At 49.7% G+C, this 17,873-nt stretch overlaps 1 protein-coding gene across 5 annotated transcripts in view; it reads left to right on the top strand.

The window, feature by feature from the left end:
• The window catches only part of FNIP2 (folliculin interacting protein 2), a 126,458-nt gene that overhangs the window by 65,922 nt on the left and 42,663 nt on the right, over positions 1 to 17,873 (top strand). For 4 of the 5 annotated variants that reach the window (XM_079919712.1, XM_079919709.1, XM_079919711.1 and 1 more), the window contains 4 exons: positions 1,550 to 1,650; positions 1,818 to 1,907; positions 3,430 to 3,501; positions 14,548 to 14,677. In XM_079919712.1, coding sequence (XP_079775838.1) covers positions 1,550 to 1,650; positions 1,818 to 1,907; positions 3,430 to 3,501; positions 14,548 to 14,677 — 393 coding nt within the window. The remainder of the gene's footprint in view (positions 1 to 1,549; positions 1,651 to 1,817; positions 1,908 to 3,429; positions 3,502 to 14,547; positions 14,678 to 17,873) is intronic. The other variant, XM_079919710.1, reaches the window with a different exon arrangement.

Here is a 17,873-nt window from a genome sequence, read left to right as displayed (position 1 = left end):
GCCCGGGTGTGATCCCTGGTCGGGGAACTAAGATCCCACACGTGGCACGGCCAAAACCAAAACCAAAGCAAAACAAAACTAAACAAAAAAATCTCACCTGTCAGTCTGCTCGTTTATTTATTTCTGAAGGAATGAGGCACAGGGTGAGTTTCCCAAGCTGAGAGGCACCTGAATGGCAGGAGGGATCGTCTGTCTGAGCCATCCGTGTAACCTCTGTGGTCGGTGAGGACTCAGGCCAGGCAATATTTTGATTTTCACTCCCGAGTTTTTGTTTGTTTGTTTGTTTGTTTTTTGGGTTTTTGGCGGTACGCGGGCCTCTCACTGCTGTGGCCTCTCCCGTTGCGGAGCACAGGCTCCGGACGCGCAGGCTCAGCGGCCATGGCTCACGGGCCCAGCCGCTCCGCGGCATGTGGGATCTTCCCAGACCGGGGCACGAACCCGTGTCCCCTGCATCAGCAGGCAGACTCTCAACCACTGCGCCACCAGGGAAGCCCACTCCCGAGTTTTTTTCCCCCTCTTAATTTTACACTTCTGTGTCGACTAAGAATACTTAAATGTCTAACTTAACTCTTAGTCTGGCACAACTGTTCATATATTTTGAATTTTTCAAGCAGAAATATTTCACGTACTTCTTTTTTGAATAAAACAGCAGAACATTTATTACACTTGGGTAAGTTTGGAAGAAATGTTTATTGTAAATTAAAGGGGTATTCTTAGGGGTCAAATGAAGGCTGCTATTTTTTACAATCCTAAGAAATTAAAAGTATGTTCCTCTTCAAATTTGGGTACCTTTGAGTAAGTCTGCTTACTTTTCAACAGAATAATGAATTTACTTTTTTGAGCATTTAACGCTGGATTGTCATGACTTAAGCCAGTATAGGAATTGATATTTATTTTTTTGTGAGGTATTATTTTTCTGACCCTTGATATTACCTGAACATTTATTATACTAACTCCCTCTAATTAAATATCAAGCTCAGATTGAAGTAAAAAGTATTTTGGCTTCATTTTGCTATATTATCCTCGACATCTTTATTTCATTTGTTAACAAATACAATAAATTATTAAAAGCTGCTTCTCTCACGTGTGTTTATGAGTAATTCTAACTTTTAAGAAGTTGTGAAATCAGACTCCTGTAAGAATCATAATTTCTGTTATATGCTCCTCCTGAAAAAGGTTGCTGAATTGCTCATGGATGTTAACTAAGGGTTAAAATGAATTTCATTTTGAGGGTTTCTGTAAAATTACCCTTGAAATGAATAGCCGTATCCTAGGTATCAGTCACCAGAGGAAGATTTTAGAATTCGGTGTCCCTCATTACATAATACTGTGAAATTGTCTGGAATGTGTCATTTAGTTCTATAGGTTGAACTCCCTCCCAGAGCCTCTCTTGTCTTTTCCTGCAACAAATTCCCCTAAAGTTTAAGTCTCTTCGGTAGATGTGAGACATTATTAATTCATGAAGAAAAAGTTGTCTGTTAGCAAACAGCTTTGTTCGTCCCTTGATGTTTTTCTCCTCTCTCTCCCTTCCTTCCCTCTCTGGACTTAGCTTGCAAGACAGCTTCGAATACATCAACCAAGATCCTAACCTGGGGAAACTGAACACAAATCAGAATAACCTGGGCCCCTGTCGTACTGGAAGTAACCTAGGTAAACTCCGCCACGTAAGCGGGGCCTTGCTTTCCGGGTCCCGCCGCCGTGGGTGTCCGTTTTGCTTTCTTTGAGTTTGTGGTGGTGTTTTGCTGTGGCATTATCTTTAATCTGCGTTTATTTCTGTGTGTGTACTTTGTCCGCCCCCGTGTGTGTCTCCGCCCCAGGTGTGCTGCAGGGATGCGGCAGCAAACTGCCCCCGGGGGCGGCTGAAGGAGGACCGCTCCGGCTCAGCCGCAGTGCCTCTTTCTTTGCAGGTTTGTGTGGAATGCTGAGTATGGTGCGACCTGCACACGTTAGTAACTCCTGGGCAGGTTCTTAGAAACAAATCTGTTGGGCGCCTCTCTAGAAATCCAAGGGGCTCGTGAGATGTTTAGTTCCACATGCTGCCGAGCGCCTGGCGTTCTGAAACCTCCACCCCAGAACCCCTGTTGGAAACGTCTCTGCTAATACCCCCGCGGCGTAAGCCGGTTTGGATCTGAAATGAGCCCTTCGTGTTTCTAAGAGGATAACATCTTCCGATTTTCCTCGGCCTCTTCCGCTGCCGTGAACTGTTTCTCTTTGCTGTGGCATCTTTGATCCATTTTTCACCTGCACCCTTACCTGCACTGTGTCTTCAAAAGTCACTCTAACAAGAGCATGGAAGACCGGCCTCTCCCTCCCCCCTCCCTCTCTCTGTCCGTAGCATTTAAGTAGTTCAAATGTACTTTCCAGCTTCTTTACAGGTGTAGCCACCTCCATCTCTGGGTAGGTACATCCTGAGACCGGCCTGGCCGTCTAGCCCAGGCTGCCGAATGTCTGCCGCAGGCTGGCGTGATTAACTAGCGTGGGAGCCTTCATTGCTAACGTTAGGGGTTGTGTTTACCGCAGACGGTGTTCTGCATTCTGCTTTTCACCGTAGCCGAACTATGCTAGGCACCCTATTTAACTGACTGACAGCCTCCTGCCTACTTCCAGGTGAGGATAGCATGTTTATATACTCTCCTTAAAATTGTGAAAATAAACACGCTTCACAGAGTAGCTGGCAAGTGTAGTAATCAGGCAGAGCGGCGGGCTTCTCGTGCACCAGAACGCTTACGGTAGCAACGTGGGAGCTACCGTTTAGCTCAACAGTACACAGTTGAGACCAACGTAAAGCATTCCTGGAAGTCTGCAGTCCTTTAGAGTGTTTTCCTAGCACCTCTGCAGTAGTGTCGTGTACGGGTGTATATGGAAAAGAGGCAGAGGAAGAGATATTTGAAAATGAATATAAGTGTTTCTGTCTGCCAAGAGAGGGTTTATAAAACACAGAAGGGTTTTTTAAATTCCTGAAATGGTTTTCAAGCCTTTCTCTTCTCGAGGTTGCCTGTAGTTACTGCTGAAACTGATTATAAAGCATTTTGAAAGTACTTATTAATATTTTGCAGTATTTCAGTACATTGAAACTACTGAAATACTTAAATGCTATTTAACTACTACTAATGAGGAAAATGGCTGAAAGCGTCTGCTCGAGGATGTCTGCTCGTCGTATGAAGTGTCCTCACAGCTGATGACTCGGCTTCTTTTAGAGGCGAGAGGCCCTCGGAAGAGCCTCTGTAGTGCTGCCGGGGGACAGGCACGGGCAGGTGGTCGCTGGCCTCTGCCCCCTCCTTCCCCCGTCTTTTCTGAACTGCATTCTGCTTTCCCGTCCCTCCCTGTGTGTCCTCGTGCGGTCACCGCCAGCGGGCGTAAAGCGAGCGCAGGCGGTCTGAGCAGCCCGCCTCTGCGAGCCCCGTGACCAGGTCTCCTTGCTTCCTGCAGTGCACAGCACTCCGGTCGACATGCCGAGCAGAGGGCAGAGCGAAGACAGGGACAGCGGCATCGCCCGCTCAGGTACGTGCTTTCCTCTTGCTGGCAGCGCCCGTGGAGTGAGCCCTTCCTCTGAGATCTGGGTGTGACGTGCACAGGGACGGCTCCCGCGAGACGAACGTACGTCAAGCAGCGTGCCGCTAAAAAGGGGGGAGCCTCCTTGAGCCAGTGGCCCTGGGACCTTCTGGGTCCTGAGCACCCAGCCAGGGGAAGGACAGTGTGCATGGGAATCCCTCTGGCTGTGACCATGGGGGCTGTCCGCTGACCTGCTTCTGTCCTGGAGTCGGGACGCTCTAGATTTTGTCTCCTGTACCCCTTCTCTCCTCATGTCAGGGCTCTGGGCCTCCTTGAGCAATAGAAATTGACTAGAGGCCAGACAAGAAATTGAGGCAAGGCTTTATTGGGGCCCCTGCTGCACCATGAGGGAAGGAGACCAAAGGACAGGTTCCCTTGCTGGCTCGCTTCCTGAGCGGGGATGAGCTAGTTCCTTATAAGGCGTGAGGGCAGGGGTGTGCCCAGGGGTCAGGCCAGAGGGGCGGCTTAGGTGTTCTGCCCGCCCCTTAGGTGGTGCTGAGTGCAGATGGCGTGTGCAGTGCCCTGCTTTTGCTCCTGAACCCCTGTTTTTGCTCCAGCCTCTTCAGAAGTGGCAGTTGGGTTTTTTGGTCTCTTTGTATCTTTTGTCCATAATGTGCCCCAACTGTGCGTGCCCCCAGTTATTTTCAGTCCCTTATAGTTTCTTTGTATCTGTGGGTGGAGGAGAGGTGTGTCCAGGTGCAAACCCTGCAGCAGAGGGTCCCAGGTTCCACTCTAAATTGCTCCTAAGACGAGTGTCCCTTGCCCTTTGAGAAGCGGGACAGTTGAGGGCCGCGTTGGCATTGAAGTGAAAGGTCAGTAGCAGCCGGATCTGAACGGATCTGAACGCTTTCTCGGGAGGAGGGGGCAGAGGTGAACGTGACGCAAATGTGAACTTTGGCTTTGTTGGCAGCTCGGCCCCTGAACCCGCCGTGTCTCCTTTGAGGCTCCCGCCCTCCTGTTGGGAGTCCACGCAGATGGGGGGCTGGCTGCACGGGGCCCCTGGGGGCCCTCTGCTCCCCTTCTGTCCCGGGAGCAGCTCTGAAACCCCCGGGTCAGCCCTGGGAGGGTCACCCTCCACCAAAGGCCGCTCGTGTGCCCGCTGTGGCTGGTTCCTCACATCGCCCGCACTGTGTGGACCAGGGTCCTCGTCCTGGAGCAGAGCAGCGACAATGACTGTTTGAACTGAATTCGCAGTGGAAGATGGAGAGAAATTACAGCACGGTTATTCCTGTTTTCTGTAATTTGTAACTTCCTGTCTGCAGAGTTGAGAGACGGGGCAAATATCTTCAATAGATTTGTTTTTCAGAACAGTGGTAGGTTTGCAGAGCAATAGAGACGGTCGTGGGGAGCTGCGGTACAGCCCCCCGTCGTTAACACCTTAGCCCGTGAGACGGGGCGGTCAGTTGTCACGTCTGTTTGACTCTGCTGGGCTCAGGCAGTTCCTCAGACTCGCTGTGTTTTGTGACGACCGTGACAGTCTCCGGAAGTAGCAGCCAGCTGTGGGAATTTGTTCGATGCTCCGCACGTGAGTGGACCGCGTTTTGGAAGAGAGGTCACGGAGGTTCAGTGACACTTTCGTTGCCCCCGACCAAGGGTATGTGCTGTCAGCGTAAGTTAGGACCGCTGATGGTGGCCTTGGTCACCTGGCTGGCACGGTGTCTGTGTGGCCTCTCCCCGTCTGCTGCGGGCAGGGCCCTGCGTCAGCTGCTTGGAGCTCTTCTGCGTGGCAGCCTGTCCTCCTTCCTCATCCGTCCAGCCAGTCAGTCGTTCATATCAATATGGACTCAGAGTGCTTACTTTACCCTTCAGGTCACCCCAGAACTGCTTTATTTTGTCGCTCACGTGGCTCCAGCTTTGGCCGTGGAAGCGCTTTCCATTGGCTCCAGTGTTTCTTTAACGTCTCTCACTCTGTGTGTGTGTGTGTGTGTGTGTGTGTGTGTGTGTGTGTGTGTGGAGCGCTTCCTCGCTTTCTGGCACTGCAGGGTGCTCCAGACGCGCCTCATGTATGTCCTGCCCCATCCCTAGAATCAGCTGTGTCTCCGTGTTGCCCTGTCCTTTCACTGGAGACGGAATTAGGTCCCAGGGTCTGGACCCCAGATACGCTTGTTGCACCTTGATGCCAGCAAGCAGGAGTGTGGGTTTGTGCCGGCTGTGTGTCTGCGTGTCTGTGCGTACTGCTGTCGGCGACGCCCGCACCTACGTTCAGCGACGCGTGAGTGCTGCGGATTTCTCCGTGTTGCCCGCCATCTGTGAGCCCGTGGGCCGTCCCACCCTCCCCGCCCGGCTTATCTGCAAACCGCCCCCCGTGGCGAGACACCCGGCTCCCGGCCTGCCGCGCGTTTAGGTAATGGATTCATCGCAGGGCACACACAGCAGCGTCAGGGTGCTTACCCCAGTGCTCCTGTGGGAAACGCCTTTTTTAAACGAGAGAGCAGTGCTTGTGTGCAGTTCCTCTGACCTTTTGTCCCGCAGACGTCACTCGTTGCCAAGGTTACCTAGGCTGGTGCCTTTGGAGATGGGGAATGTTTGCAGCTGTCAGTACCAGGCCAGCAGAAGCTCTGAAGTCACAGCTGACACCAGTTCATCTTCATGATGAACGGGCTGCATGGCGGCTGCGCCAAAGCTCTGAACACACAAGTCACATCTGAAGAGTGACCTCAGAGTCTTTTTCTTCCCCAGTAGTTCAGTAAAGAAGTAACTTTAGAAAAGCTTCTATGTTTGTTTTTTGCTTTTTAAATCATCCTCTACAGAGGGGAACTCGATCCGGATGAAGAGTCTGAGAGCACACAGTACGGTTCCCCGGCAGAAAGACAAGACACCGAGGGTCTCTGTCGCCCTCTGCCAGCCCCTTCCCCGCACCTGTCTTCCGCCCACGCCAGGGAGGAATGTTGTGGGTGCTGACCGCGTGCCCCTCGTGCACCGTGTGCCCCGGGGCTGCAAAGCGCTGTCTGGGTTTGCACTCCCGAGGGCCCTCTGTTGTAGGAGAGCTCAGTTACTGTGGTGGCTTCCACAGTTGGGCCAGTTTGCTACAGTCGAGGTGAAGGGAAGGGGTTGTCAGGGTAGCCCTGAGTCAGGCCGTGAAGCCACATTTATTACATTTATTGAATAACAATCTTGTACCCCCTAGGCTGGCAGGCTCTGCCGGAACTGGGGCGATGTAGAAGATGAGTGACCCTTAGCACCCGCCCTCAGGAAGCTCCACGTAAACCCAGAGTTAAAACAGCGGGCGAAGAGTGCTGCCTCACCCGCCCTGTGGGAGCCGGGGGCCTGGGGGTGGCGCCTGGGATGGGGGTGTTCGAGGGACGACAGCTGGGAGGGAGGAAAGAACTGCATCAGCGTCGAGCAAAAGCGCCATTTCGGAAGCTCGTTTGCGCAGGGGTGTAGGTCCTGGGGCTGCCCGGGTAAAACGTGCCCGCAGCGTCAGGGACTGGGGGGCGGGGGGGCGAGCCTCATCACAAAAGGCACCGGCGCCCTGTGAGCCCTTGGACTTAGTCTTGTTCGGGGCAGCTAAAGGGGGAACCTGATTGGCTCCATATTTTAGGTCTATTTGGTGCCTCGCCAACTGCTCCAGAAAAAACTGCACCCGTATATTCGCTGCTAAAGTAGATCAGTTGGGCAGGGGGTACAGGACTGAGGGAGGTGGGCAGAAGACAGATTTTTTTCCCATTAACTTTTTCTCCCCCGAACTCACCTCTGTGTGTGTGTGTGTGTGTGTGTGTGTGTGCGCGCGCGTGCACACGCATGTGTTTGTAAAGCTAGTGTAAAAGGATTATCTGATTTAGCATAAAATTTTTAAAAACAGTTCATTGGGTTTTTTCCCCTTTCCCTTTTTAGAATAGTACCTGAGAAGAACAGCCAACTTTTTTTCTGGGTTATTCAGTAGCTTTACTATAATAAGAGAGGAAATCAAATCTTAATTCTGAGCTGTGCCTTCATGCATTTTACCCTTCACGATAAGTGCCCCAGTGCCTCTTTACATAGCTTGTCACACACGCACAATAAGGAATAGAGCGATAACAAGGATATCCCATTTACTGCTTTATTGGGTTAGACTATATCCACCTATTTTTTTTAAAGACACTTCCTCAGTAAAGGAACAAACTCAATACCAAGCTCACAGTGCTTTTTACATTAGAGTATTAGCAGTTTACTCAACGGTCTTTGCCTTATTTCCTGATTTTTTGTATTAAGGAAGCCAAGTGAGGGAGACATCTATAAAATCTGATGTTCATCTTCATAGACTTTACTCATAGCAAGTTTGAGAACCATTTTTCTAGTGTCTGTGTGGAGGGTGAAAAGTAGGAGTAGGAAACTCACACGATGAGCTGTTGCCACTAGCAGAACATTGGAAGGGACCTAGATGTTCATCCAGGGCCTGCTTAAGTCACGTTCGTCCCACAGAGCAGCCCCACGCGGCGGTTGGAAGGGCACAGCAGCCTAGCAGGCCTCGAAATAGAACAGTTCTCTTAGATATATTTCTAAGTGAAAAAGAAAAGTTGATCAGCAGTGAGTTGCGGTAAACGGTCATTTATGTTTCAAGAGCAAAAGGGCATATACAAGATCTCTCTCCACATATAAAGATAGAAAAGCGTGTTCATCGAATGTGTCTGGAAGGGGTCCCCCCGGGACAGGGATGGGGGGAGTGCATTCTCGTTCTTTTCTGGACACTGTGAATGTGTCCCCTGTGCATATATGAATCAGAAAGATAAATTCATTCTCAAGAGGTTATTTGAGTGGCTGCTCTTAGGAATGTTCAGGTACGGTCTCGGGAGAGAGGAGGGATGGGTTTCAGCCGTGCTGGAAGGTGGTCCTGGAGGGGCTCGGGGACTGATGGGACACAGGGCATGGCGGGGGGACAAAGGGCGACTTCCCAGTTTCTAACAGGACGACGAGTGGGGCATGCGGGCATGCCCCATACCGGGGGAGGAGGCGCCTGGGGAGACGGGTGTTGGGCCAGTACCTCAGTCACAAGTGCCCGCAGTGCCCCAGCCATGAGCAGTCAGCTGTAGTTCAGAAAGAGGACAGGCGTGGGGCAGAAGCTGCAATCTGGCGGTCGTGGCGAGGGGGAGAGGAAGGTCCAGGCAGCTGGGGCTGGGACCCGCCTCCCAGCCTGGTCAGCCATCACCTCCGTCCAGCTGCTGACTCCCTCCCCCAGCAGCACACTCAGATCACGGGCAGGAAGGTAATGTCTTCATTCTCTGTGCCCTGGAAAGTAGTAAAACCATCAGTGTGAGGAGAACGTCTAGCTCGTATGTTCAGACACGTTTATTAAGTGCTTTACGGTCAGCCTTCAGGACAAGAGCACGCGTCGTCATGGTGTTCAGACAGGACCCGAGTTTTGGCCACTCTGCCGTTTGGGTGTGAAGACAGATGGCACACACGCACACATGGGCACACACATGCACACACACATGCACACACGTGCGCGCACATGCACACACACAGGGAGTGGGGGCAAAGGGAGATTCATGACCCACAGAGTGAGGCCGCCTGTGAGAGACGGGACAGAGAGGGCCCTGGGATGTGGTGCTCCGGGCGGGCCAGCATGGGGGTCTCTGTCCCCCTGGTTCTGGAGAGGGGCGCCATCACCTTCACCACCACCACCATGACCACCTGCACCACCACCATCACCACCATCACCACCTTCACCATCACCAACATCATCACCACCACCATCACCTTCACCACCACCACCATCACCACCACCATCACCTTCATCACCATCACCATCCCCACCACCATCACCATCCCCACCTTCACCGTCACCATCACCTCCACCACCATCACCACCACCATCACCATCATCACCACCACCATCACCACCACCGTCACCTCCACCACCACCACCACCATCACCACCACCGTCACCTCCACCACCACCGCCATCATCGCCGCCACCACCACCACCACCACCGCCATCGCCGCCACCACCTCCACCACCACCACCGCCATCATCGCCACCACCATCACCTTCATCACCACCACCACCATCACCACCACCATCATCACCACCACCACCTTCACCAACATCATCACCACCACCATCACCTTCACCACCACCACCATCACCACCACCACCTTCATCACCATCACCATCCCCACCACCATCACCATCACCACCATCCCCACCTTCACCGTCACCATCACCTCCACCACCACCACCGTCACCACCTCCATCACCATCATTACCACCATCACCACCACCACCATCACCACCACCACCATCATCATCACCATCACCTCCACCACCACCGCCATCATCGCCACCACCATCACCTTCATCACCACCACCATCACCAACATCATCACCACCAGCATCACCTCCATCACGATGACCACATCCACCACCATCACCAACATCATCACCACCATCACCATAACCACCTCCACCACCATCATCATCACCACCACCATCACCTTCACCATTACCACCAAACAGAAGAAAGATTTTCTTTTAATGGGGGGTGGGGGGGAGAGAAAATCCACATGCTCTGCATATAGCTTTGACCATAGGAAACTTTTTAATAAATTCAGGCTTTGAACTCTCTCTAGAAATTTGTATTCTAATGCTTTGTTTCCACCATGCTTGCCGATCAAGACAGGCATCACTGTCCTTCACATAATCATTTTCTCGTTCTTCATACGGTAACATTTCTTAAGCGTCTTATGTGCCAGACATTTTTGTCAGATGTGGGGATAGATCAGTGATCAACTAGACATGGAATTGTATTCAATAAAGGGGACACAGAGAAAGACTATAAAATGTAGGCAGGCACTCATCACCACCAGGGTGCTCAAAGAAGGCCTCTCCCGGAAGCTGAAATTCCAGCTGACTTGAGTGCCCCTGGTAGCTGGCTTGGTGAAGCCAGAGCAAAGAGCATCTCAGGCCTGCGGGCCGCTGGGGCAGAGCCCGGGGGTGGGAGCAGGCTTTGCAGGTTTGTGTGTGGGGCGCAGAAAGACCGTTGTGTACCAGGAACAGAGGAAGGCTGGATGTCGTGAGGGGAGTGTGCACGATGAGCTTGGGCAGGAATAGGGGCCTGGTCACATTAGCCTGTTTTCATTTTGGTGGCAGTGTTTCCAGATACACAAACAAGCCAACCTCAGAATTCTTCCCGTTGAAGGAATTATAGCAGCTTCTGAGCGCTTGACTTTCGCACTTCCTTTTCCAGTGTCAGGCTTGCTCCTTGGGGATTTTTGTTTCTCCTCCCCTAGAAGCTCCCCAAGGGCAGAGACCCACCTGTTGTGCCACGCTGACTGCTCCATCCCCAGCAGCGTGAATCCCGCCTGGCATATAGGAGATGCTCAGTGGATGTTTGAGTGAGGCGGGGGGATATGTCCCCCATGTGTACCAGGAGGAGTACACATGGATTGTTTTAAAGACTTACGGAGACGATCTAGTTATTTTCCTAGGGAACATCTGGGATGCGCTTTCCATGGATGCCTCTTGCTGGCGTTTTACTCTTAGCTGAAACGTCCCGTTTTCACAAGGGTGTTCTCTGACTGCTGATGAGAGAGTAAACCTTTGCCCTAGTTGCTTAAAGAAAATCACAGGAACTTATCACCGTCTGAAATCATCTTGTTTACTTATTCCACAAGTGTGAGCTTCTTAAGGGCAGAGACTGTCTCTATGCTGTAACTTTCTGCCCCAGGCCTAGGTGGTACCAGGCTCTTAGTAGGTGCTCAGAAAGTGTGTGTTGAGGGAATGGGTTTGATTTAAGAGTTTCAGGGCACCATTTGTTCAAATCCAAATCCTGTAGTCAGATCATCAGTACGGTGTTTCTAGTAAACTCTCCAAACAGCAAACGTATTTCCAGAGAGAGTTAAACATTTATCTTGAACTTGAATGACATGGGCCAAGAAGAGCCAGCGATCAGCACTTTTAAGCCTTTAGACTTATTCTTTTTTCTCACTGCTAATTTCTGCGGGAATAAATAGATGCTCGCTGAAGAGCCCCCTCAGTCAGGAGGGTGGGGATGAAAGCTCAAATTATTTTCTTATTAATGTACAAAACTCCAAAAGTCTTTGCAGTCTGTATGCATTAACATTTGTCCTAATTGCAAAATTATTCTAAAAAGAAAAGTGATACTAAAAATATTAAGGAGTGTCAGACGTAGCACTTTCAAAGCTGAAACTGAGCCGAGGTCTAATTTAACTGAAAGCCGCACATTTTACAACTGTGGCACCAACTGGAGAATTTCTCTACCTGGCTCACGAAGCTGGGACCCACCCCATGTAACTCTCATGCAGAAGCGCTTCGGTGTCCTGAGGTACCAGTCCCCTTAGCAAAGGTAGGGAAACAGCTGGGCACGCTTGACGCAGCCCTGGCGACGGGGACGTACACCAGGGCCCCAGCACCACTCCACGTTGCACTGCCTTGAAGACCACGGCCCAGGCCTGTCACGCGCACTAAGTGGTGATTGAATCCACCCTTTTCTCGTGAAAATGGCAATAGGTTACAAGCCAAAATTAGGCCTCTTCTTGCATTTGAGAGTTGTAGCTGTATTGTTTCCTAGAATATCTGATTGACGACATATACCGCAGTACTTTTACATAGAAACCTTACTACATGATATTAAAATATTTTTGAGAAAATGCTGGAGAGCACTAAGCCAGTCCTTTAGATTATATTTCGTAAAAATTATTATTCTGCATTTTATAGTAGGGATAAAGGGAACATCATCCTTGGGTTTTTATTATTTTAATTTTTTGCCTTTTTCATGTCTCTGTTACAAGTTCTTGGTTCTTTTCATAATTAATCAGAATTAATGACCTCTCAGTACTCTGAAATGTCTTACCTAGTCCACCTTTTCCAAGAATTATCAGAGAGAGTGAGTAGCTAGCATTTACTGTATGGGGTGCTGGGGTAAGTGCTTTACACGTAGTTTTACACGTATTGATCTGTTTAATCCTCACAGGAACCATATGAAATAGGTCGGTGGTTTTCAAAGTGTTCTTTTGTCTGCAACCCATGCTAATGCATTTCATCATCATGATCCAGTAACAAACATCTTTATATATAACAAACAAAAGTGTCACCAATTAATGTTAACGCTGCAACCTACTCTATTTTCTTTTCTGCTCCTTTTTTAAAATACCAGTTTTGATCCGCTAAAGACTTCGTAGCCCACTAGCAGGTTGCAGGTCTCACAAAAAGTACTGCGGTGTGGTCCTTTTTTGCCCCCCATTTCACGGATGAGAAAGCTGACAGGTTAAGTGGACTGCCCAAGTGTCCCAGCCGGTGAGTGGCGGAGCTGGGATTTGAACAAGAGCATGGGTCTTACTTGGTTTACTAAACTGAATCATGCAGCAATACGACTTCCAGAAGGAAGTGGTCCTCAGGGTCATCGCCATCTTGCTTCTGTGATCAGGGAAAAAAAACTACTTATAATACAAGTACTGTAACTCACCTCTGTCCTCTACCTGCCAAGAAGGAGCTGTTATGCCCAGCATAAGATCGGGAGAGAGATGGGACCCTGAAGATTTGGGACTAGGGGGTGAGGATCTTCTGGTCTTATAAGGGATTTTGAAAACTTGGGGGTGAGGCAGACATGTCTAATTAGGATTTTTTTTATTATTAAGTAGTACTGTGTGACTTTGAGGAAAAACTCTCTTCTATCTCCCTTCAAAATTCTCAGTAAAATTACCTACTCACTGATACTTGAAACCAGGATTTGATTTTGGAGGTTGAAGTCCAGCCTCACAAGCCAGCCTCACCTGGTGACACTTCAGCGCAGAAACGCCGTACCTCAGCCAACGTTTATCAATTGTCCGTTGTGTCTCAGGCGCTGTCCTGGGTACAGGGAATCTGGACACATGTCCTGGGCATGTTGACTGGATCAGAAGAAAAGCATCTTGTGGATGCTCACAGCACCTCTGCGGTGGACAGAAGGAAGCCTGAGTTGTTAGCATCTCACCTTGTGGCCGGGGGTTCCTTGGTCTCACAGCTCTTCAGCTCCGTGTGGGATCCCTGTGCGCTGAACAGCGCCTGGCACGTTGTAGACACTTGACTGGCAGCCAGGCAAGTCGGATTTCAGAACTCACGTCGGGGACTCAGCTTCTTTCCATCTGCCTGTAAGAGTGTGAATAAAAGTGCGACCGTTCACGTGGAGAAGCTGCCTTCCGAGGGGTGTCCATGAGCATGGTATACTGCACTTCCTGAAGTCGGCCTGGTGCCCTGTGATCCGCCTGTGCAAACATCAGCCAGCCGACTGGCGCATTCCACTCCCTTCTGCCCCCGACTGAGTAACGTTTCAGTGTCCTGATTCCCTGACCCTGGGGGGTAAAGGGGAAAACATCTGTTTCGTCCCTCTGTTCTTCCAAACCCACAGAGCTCCTCCAAGCAGCCGGGGTTTGAAAGAAGCCCTTTGCCTGCCCTGACGGGGACCGGTGGGGCTGGGCGTCGGCCACACCTAGGGACACGCTGCGACGGCGGCCGCAGAGCGGCTGAGGGCAGAGTCATCCAAGCAGAAAGCACGTCTAGGAGCAGATGTGCTTCCTGCAGAGCCGAGGGAGTCGTGAGGGGCGGAAGTGCCGTGTATCTGGAGGTGGCGGCGGGAGAGGGTGCTTTGCGGGGCAAGTACCCTTCTGCCTGGATTCCACCTCGAGACACAGGGGGACCAAGCAGTCAAGGGGGGACACGCGCGCGAGCCGGCTCCGTGTGCGGCACCGGCTCCCGGGCAGCAGTAGCAGTACTTCCGTGGACTCTTCGTGGTATCCGAAATCTGCAGGCTGCCCTCTGACTGGATGAGTAATGTTTGTTTACATTTGGAATGTGGGGCTGGTGCCTGGTCACCGATGCCCTTGCCGTTTCGGCGACCCCTGTTCGTTTTAAAGGGTGTTTTCTTGGCTGTACCACAGCCTGAGAGGGCTCCCCCTGCTGGCTGTGGCCGGTAGAACCTGTACGGTTAGGTCCCAGGGCTTGTATAGATATTTTTCACGTAGGTGCACGTGGGCTCCTGGAGCCCAGCTCTCAACTTCCCAATCTTCTTCCCGCAGCCTCCCTGAGCAGCCTTCTGATCACACCGTTCCCGTCTCCAAGCTCCTCTACGTCCTCCTCCAGCAGTTACCAGCGCCGCTGGCTTCGGAGCCAGACCACGAGCTTGGAAAACGGCATCATTCCCAGGAGGTGAGCTGGGTTCCCCTGGCTGTGCAGGGCACTGGGGCGGGCGGCCCAGCGATGCTGGCGGACACTGCACTCACTTGCTGTCGGCACAAACGGGCCGGAGCTTTCCACTCGGCTTCAGCTCAGCCTGGAAGTTCACAGGTGAGAGGTTCCGGGAAAGACACTGGGACTACCTGGGTAGATTTGACATTGATTGAAAGTGAGTGTGTGCTCTCTTTGCACTGGGTCCCTTCCAGGTGTAGCCTTTGTAAGTTAGAAGGCTGGAATGGCTTACGGTGACTCACACCAGTGTGGTCTTTGAAAATATATGAACTCAAGGATGGTTAATTTTTGGTGAAACAAATTCTTAAACAGTCAACAGTCTGATTGTGAATAGAGACAGCATCGAGATATTCTCTGCCTTCATTTCAGTTGGTTTTCAGATCTAAAGTTTAGTTATGTTGCAAAACTCACGTTTTTGGCTTATGATGATGTTACATCAGTACCTTCCCACCTCTTCTTCCTACAACCCAAAAACTTAAAAGGGAATTTAGAAATGAAGGAATTAATTACCTATGAAAAACCCACATGACAGTTGGTTACCTCAGTAAGTGAATAGAGGTCGGCATGTGTCGGCTCTGAGAAGGGGTAAAGAGCTGGCTGCAGGCCTGCACTTCAGGAGCTCACAGAGACGATGCTCACGTAAACAGTGGTGTGAAGAAGGTAAGTGCTAAACGCTCAGAGGGGCATGGGGGTGTGCGGCTCGGGGGCGGGGCGCAGCCTCGCGGGAGGTCTTGGGGTTTGGGCAGCCTTCGTGAAGGGGGGCACCTGAAAGCACAGGCTGAGAAACGGGGGAGCCGAGGCGTGTGCAGGGCATCGGGCTGCTGGCCCCCTTCTCCCAAAATTAACATCACGTGTTAGTTTTGTTTGTTTGTTTGTATTTAAAGAAACATTATGTTCCAGGGCTTCAGGCATTTTCAGAATAATCTATAAAATGAATGTAAGGCTTTTCCATTAAAAATATTTTACTTACAAAATATAATAGAAATAATAGTGATACGTGACTATTATCACAAAGTTATAAATTACTAAAATGTTTTGGTGTAAAAATTTTATATAATATAATCAATAGTAATACTTCAGTCACTATCTTCATTCATCATAAGGTTTTGCTGGCTCACTTTTCTGCACATTCATTTGTTTAGGTCATCAAAATGTGTACGTCAATCGACATAACTGAAAGCAGCATTAATCATTCCTGGCAAATGCAAGCTGATAAATAATTTTTGATAACTTTTTTATTTTGGGAAAGTTCTTTGTGCGCATTGAAGCTGTTACTGGAGCTTTATAGGTTATAACAACATTGAGATAAATTTGTAATAAACCTTAAAAATATAAATTTTGGGTTGTTTGGCCTGAGGTGATCCAGCACTGGAGGCTACAGGCTCTTTCTTGAGGCTAATGGCGGACTCTGGGAGGGCTCACGCCAAGGAGTACTTCCCAGAACTTCTGCTGCCAGTGTCCTTGTCCCCTCAGTGAGCCACAGCCACCCCCCACCTCTGCAGGAGACCCCCCAACACTAGCCAGCCGTGGGACTGACAGGGTCTCGGTGCTCTGGCCGGTGTCAGGCCTGAGCCTCTGAGGTGGGAGAGCCGAATTCAGGACACTGGACCACCGGAGACCTCCCAGCTCCACGTAATATCAATGGGTGAAAGCTCTCCCAGAGATCTCCATCTCAACGCTAAGACACAGCTCCACTCAACAACCAGCAAGCTACAGTGCTGGACACCCTATGCCAAACAACTAGCAAGACAGGGATACAACCCCATCCATTAGCACAGAGGCTGCCTAAAATCATACTAAGTTCACAGACACCCCAAAACACACCACCGGATGTGGACCTGCCCACCAGAAACACAAGATCCAGCCTCATCCACCAGAACACAGGCACCAGTCTCCTCCACCAGGAAGCCTACACAACCCACTGAACCAAACTTACCCACTGGGGACAGACACCAAAAACTACAGAAACTATGAACCTGCAGCCTGCGAAAAGGAGACCCCAAACACAGTAAGTGAAGCAAAATCAGAAGACAGAGAAACACACAGCAGATGAAGGAGCAAAGTAAAAACCCACCAGACCAAACAAATGAAGAGGAAATAGGCAGTCTACCTGAAATAGAATTCAGAATAATGATAGTAAAAATGATCCAAAATCTTGGAAATAGAATGGAGAAAATGCAAGAAACGTTTAACAAGGACCTAGAAGAACTAAAGAGCAAACAAACAATGATGAACAGCACAATAAATGAAATTAAAAATTCTCTAGAAGGAATCAATAGCAGAATAACTGAGGCAGAAGAACGGATAAGGGACCTGGAATATAAAATAGTGGAAATAACCACCGCAGAGCAGAAAAAAGAAAAAAGAATGAGAAGAATTGAGGACAGTCTCAGGGACCTCTGCGACAACATTAAACGCCCCAACATTCGAATTATAGGGGTCCCAGAAGAAGAAGAGATAAAGAAAGGGACTGAGACAATATTTGAAGAGATGATAGTTGAAAACTTCCCTAATATGGGAAAGGAAATAGTTAATCAAGTCTAAGAAGCACAAAGAGTCCCATACAGGATAAATCCAAGAAGAAACATGCCAAGACACATATTAATCAAACTGTCAAAAATTAAGTACAAAGAAAAAATATTGAAAACAGCAAGGGAAAAACGACAAATAACACACAAGGGAATCCCCATAAGGTTAACGGCTGATCTTTCAGCAGAAACTCTGCAAGCCAATAGGGACTGGCAGGACATATTTAAAGTGATGAAAGGGAAAAACCTACAACCAAGATTGCTCTACCCAGCAAGGGTCTCATTCAGATTTGACGGAGAAAATAAAACCTTTACAGACAAGCAAAAGCTAAGAGAATTCAGCACCACCAAACCAGCTTTACAACAAAAGCTAAAGGAACTTCTCTAGGCAGGAAACACAAGACAAGGAAAAGACCTACAATAACAAACCCAAAACAATTAAGAAAATGGTAATAGGAACACACATATCAATAATTACCTTAAATGTAAATGGATTAAATGCTACAACCAAAACATTGTCTGAATGGATACAAAAACAAGACCTGTATACATGCTGTCTACGAGAGACCCACTTGAGACCTAGGGACACATGCAGACTGAAAGTGAGGGGATGGAAAAAGATATTCCAT

Source organism: Stenella coeruleoalba (assembly GCF_951394435.1).
Source record: "Stenella coeruleoalba genome assembly, chromosome: 4".
NCBI classification, from domain to species: domain Eukaryota; kingdom Metazoa; phylum Chordata; class Mammalia; order Artiodactyla; family Delphinidae; genus Stenella; species Stenella coeruleoalba.
Note: the sequence above shows the minus strand (reverse complement) of the source record. Positions and strands in the feature narration are given on the sequence as shown.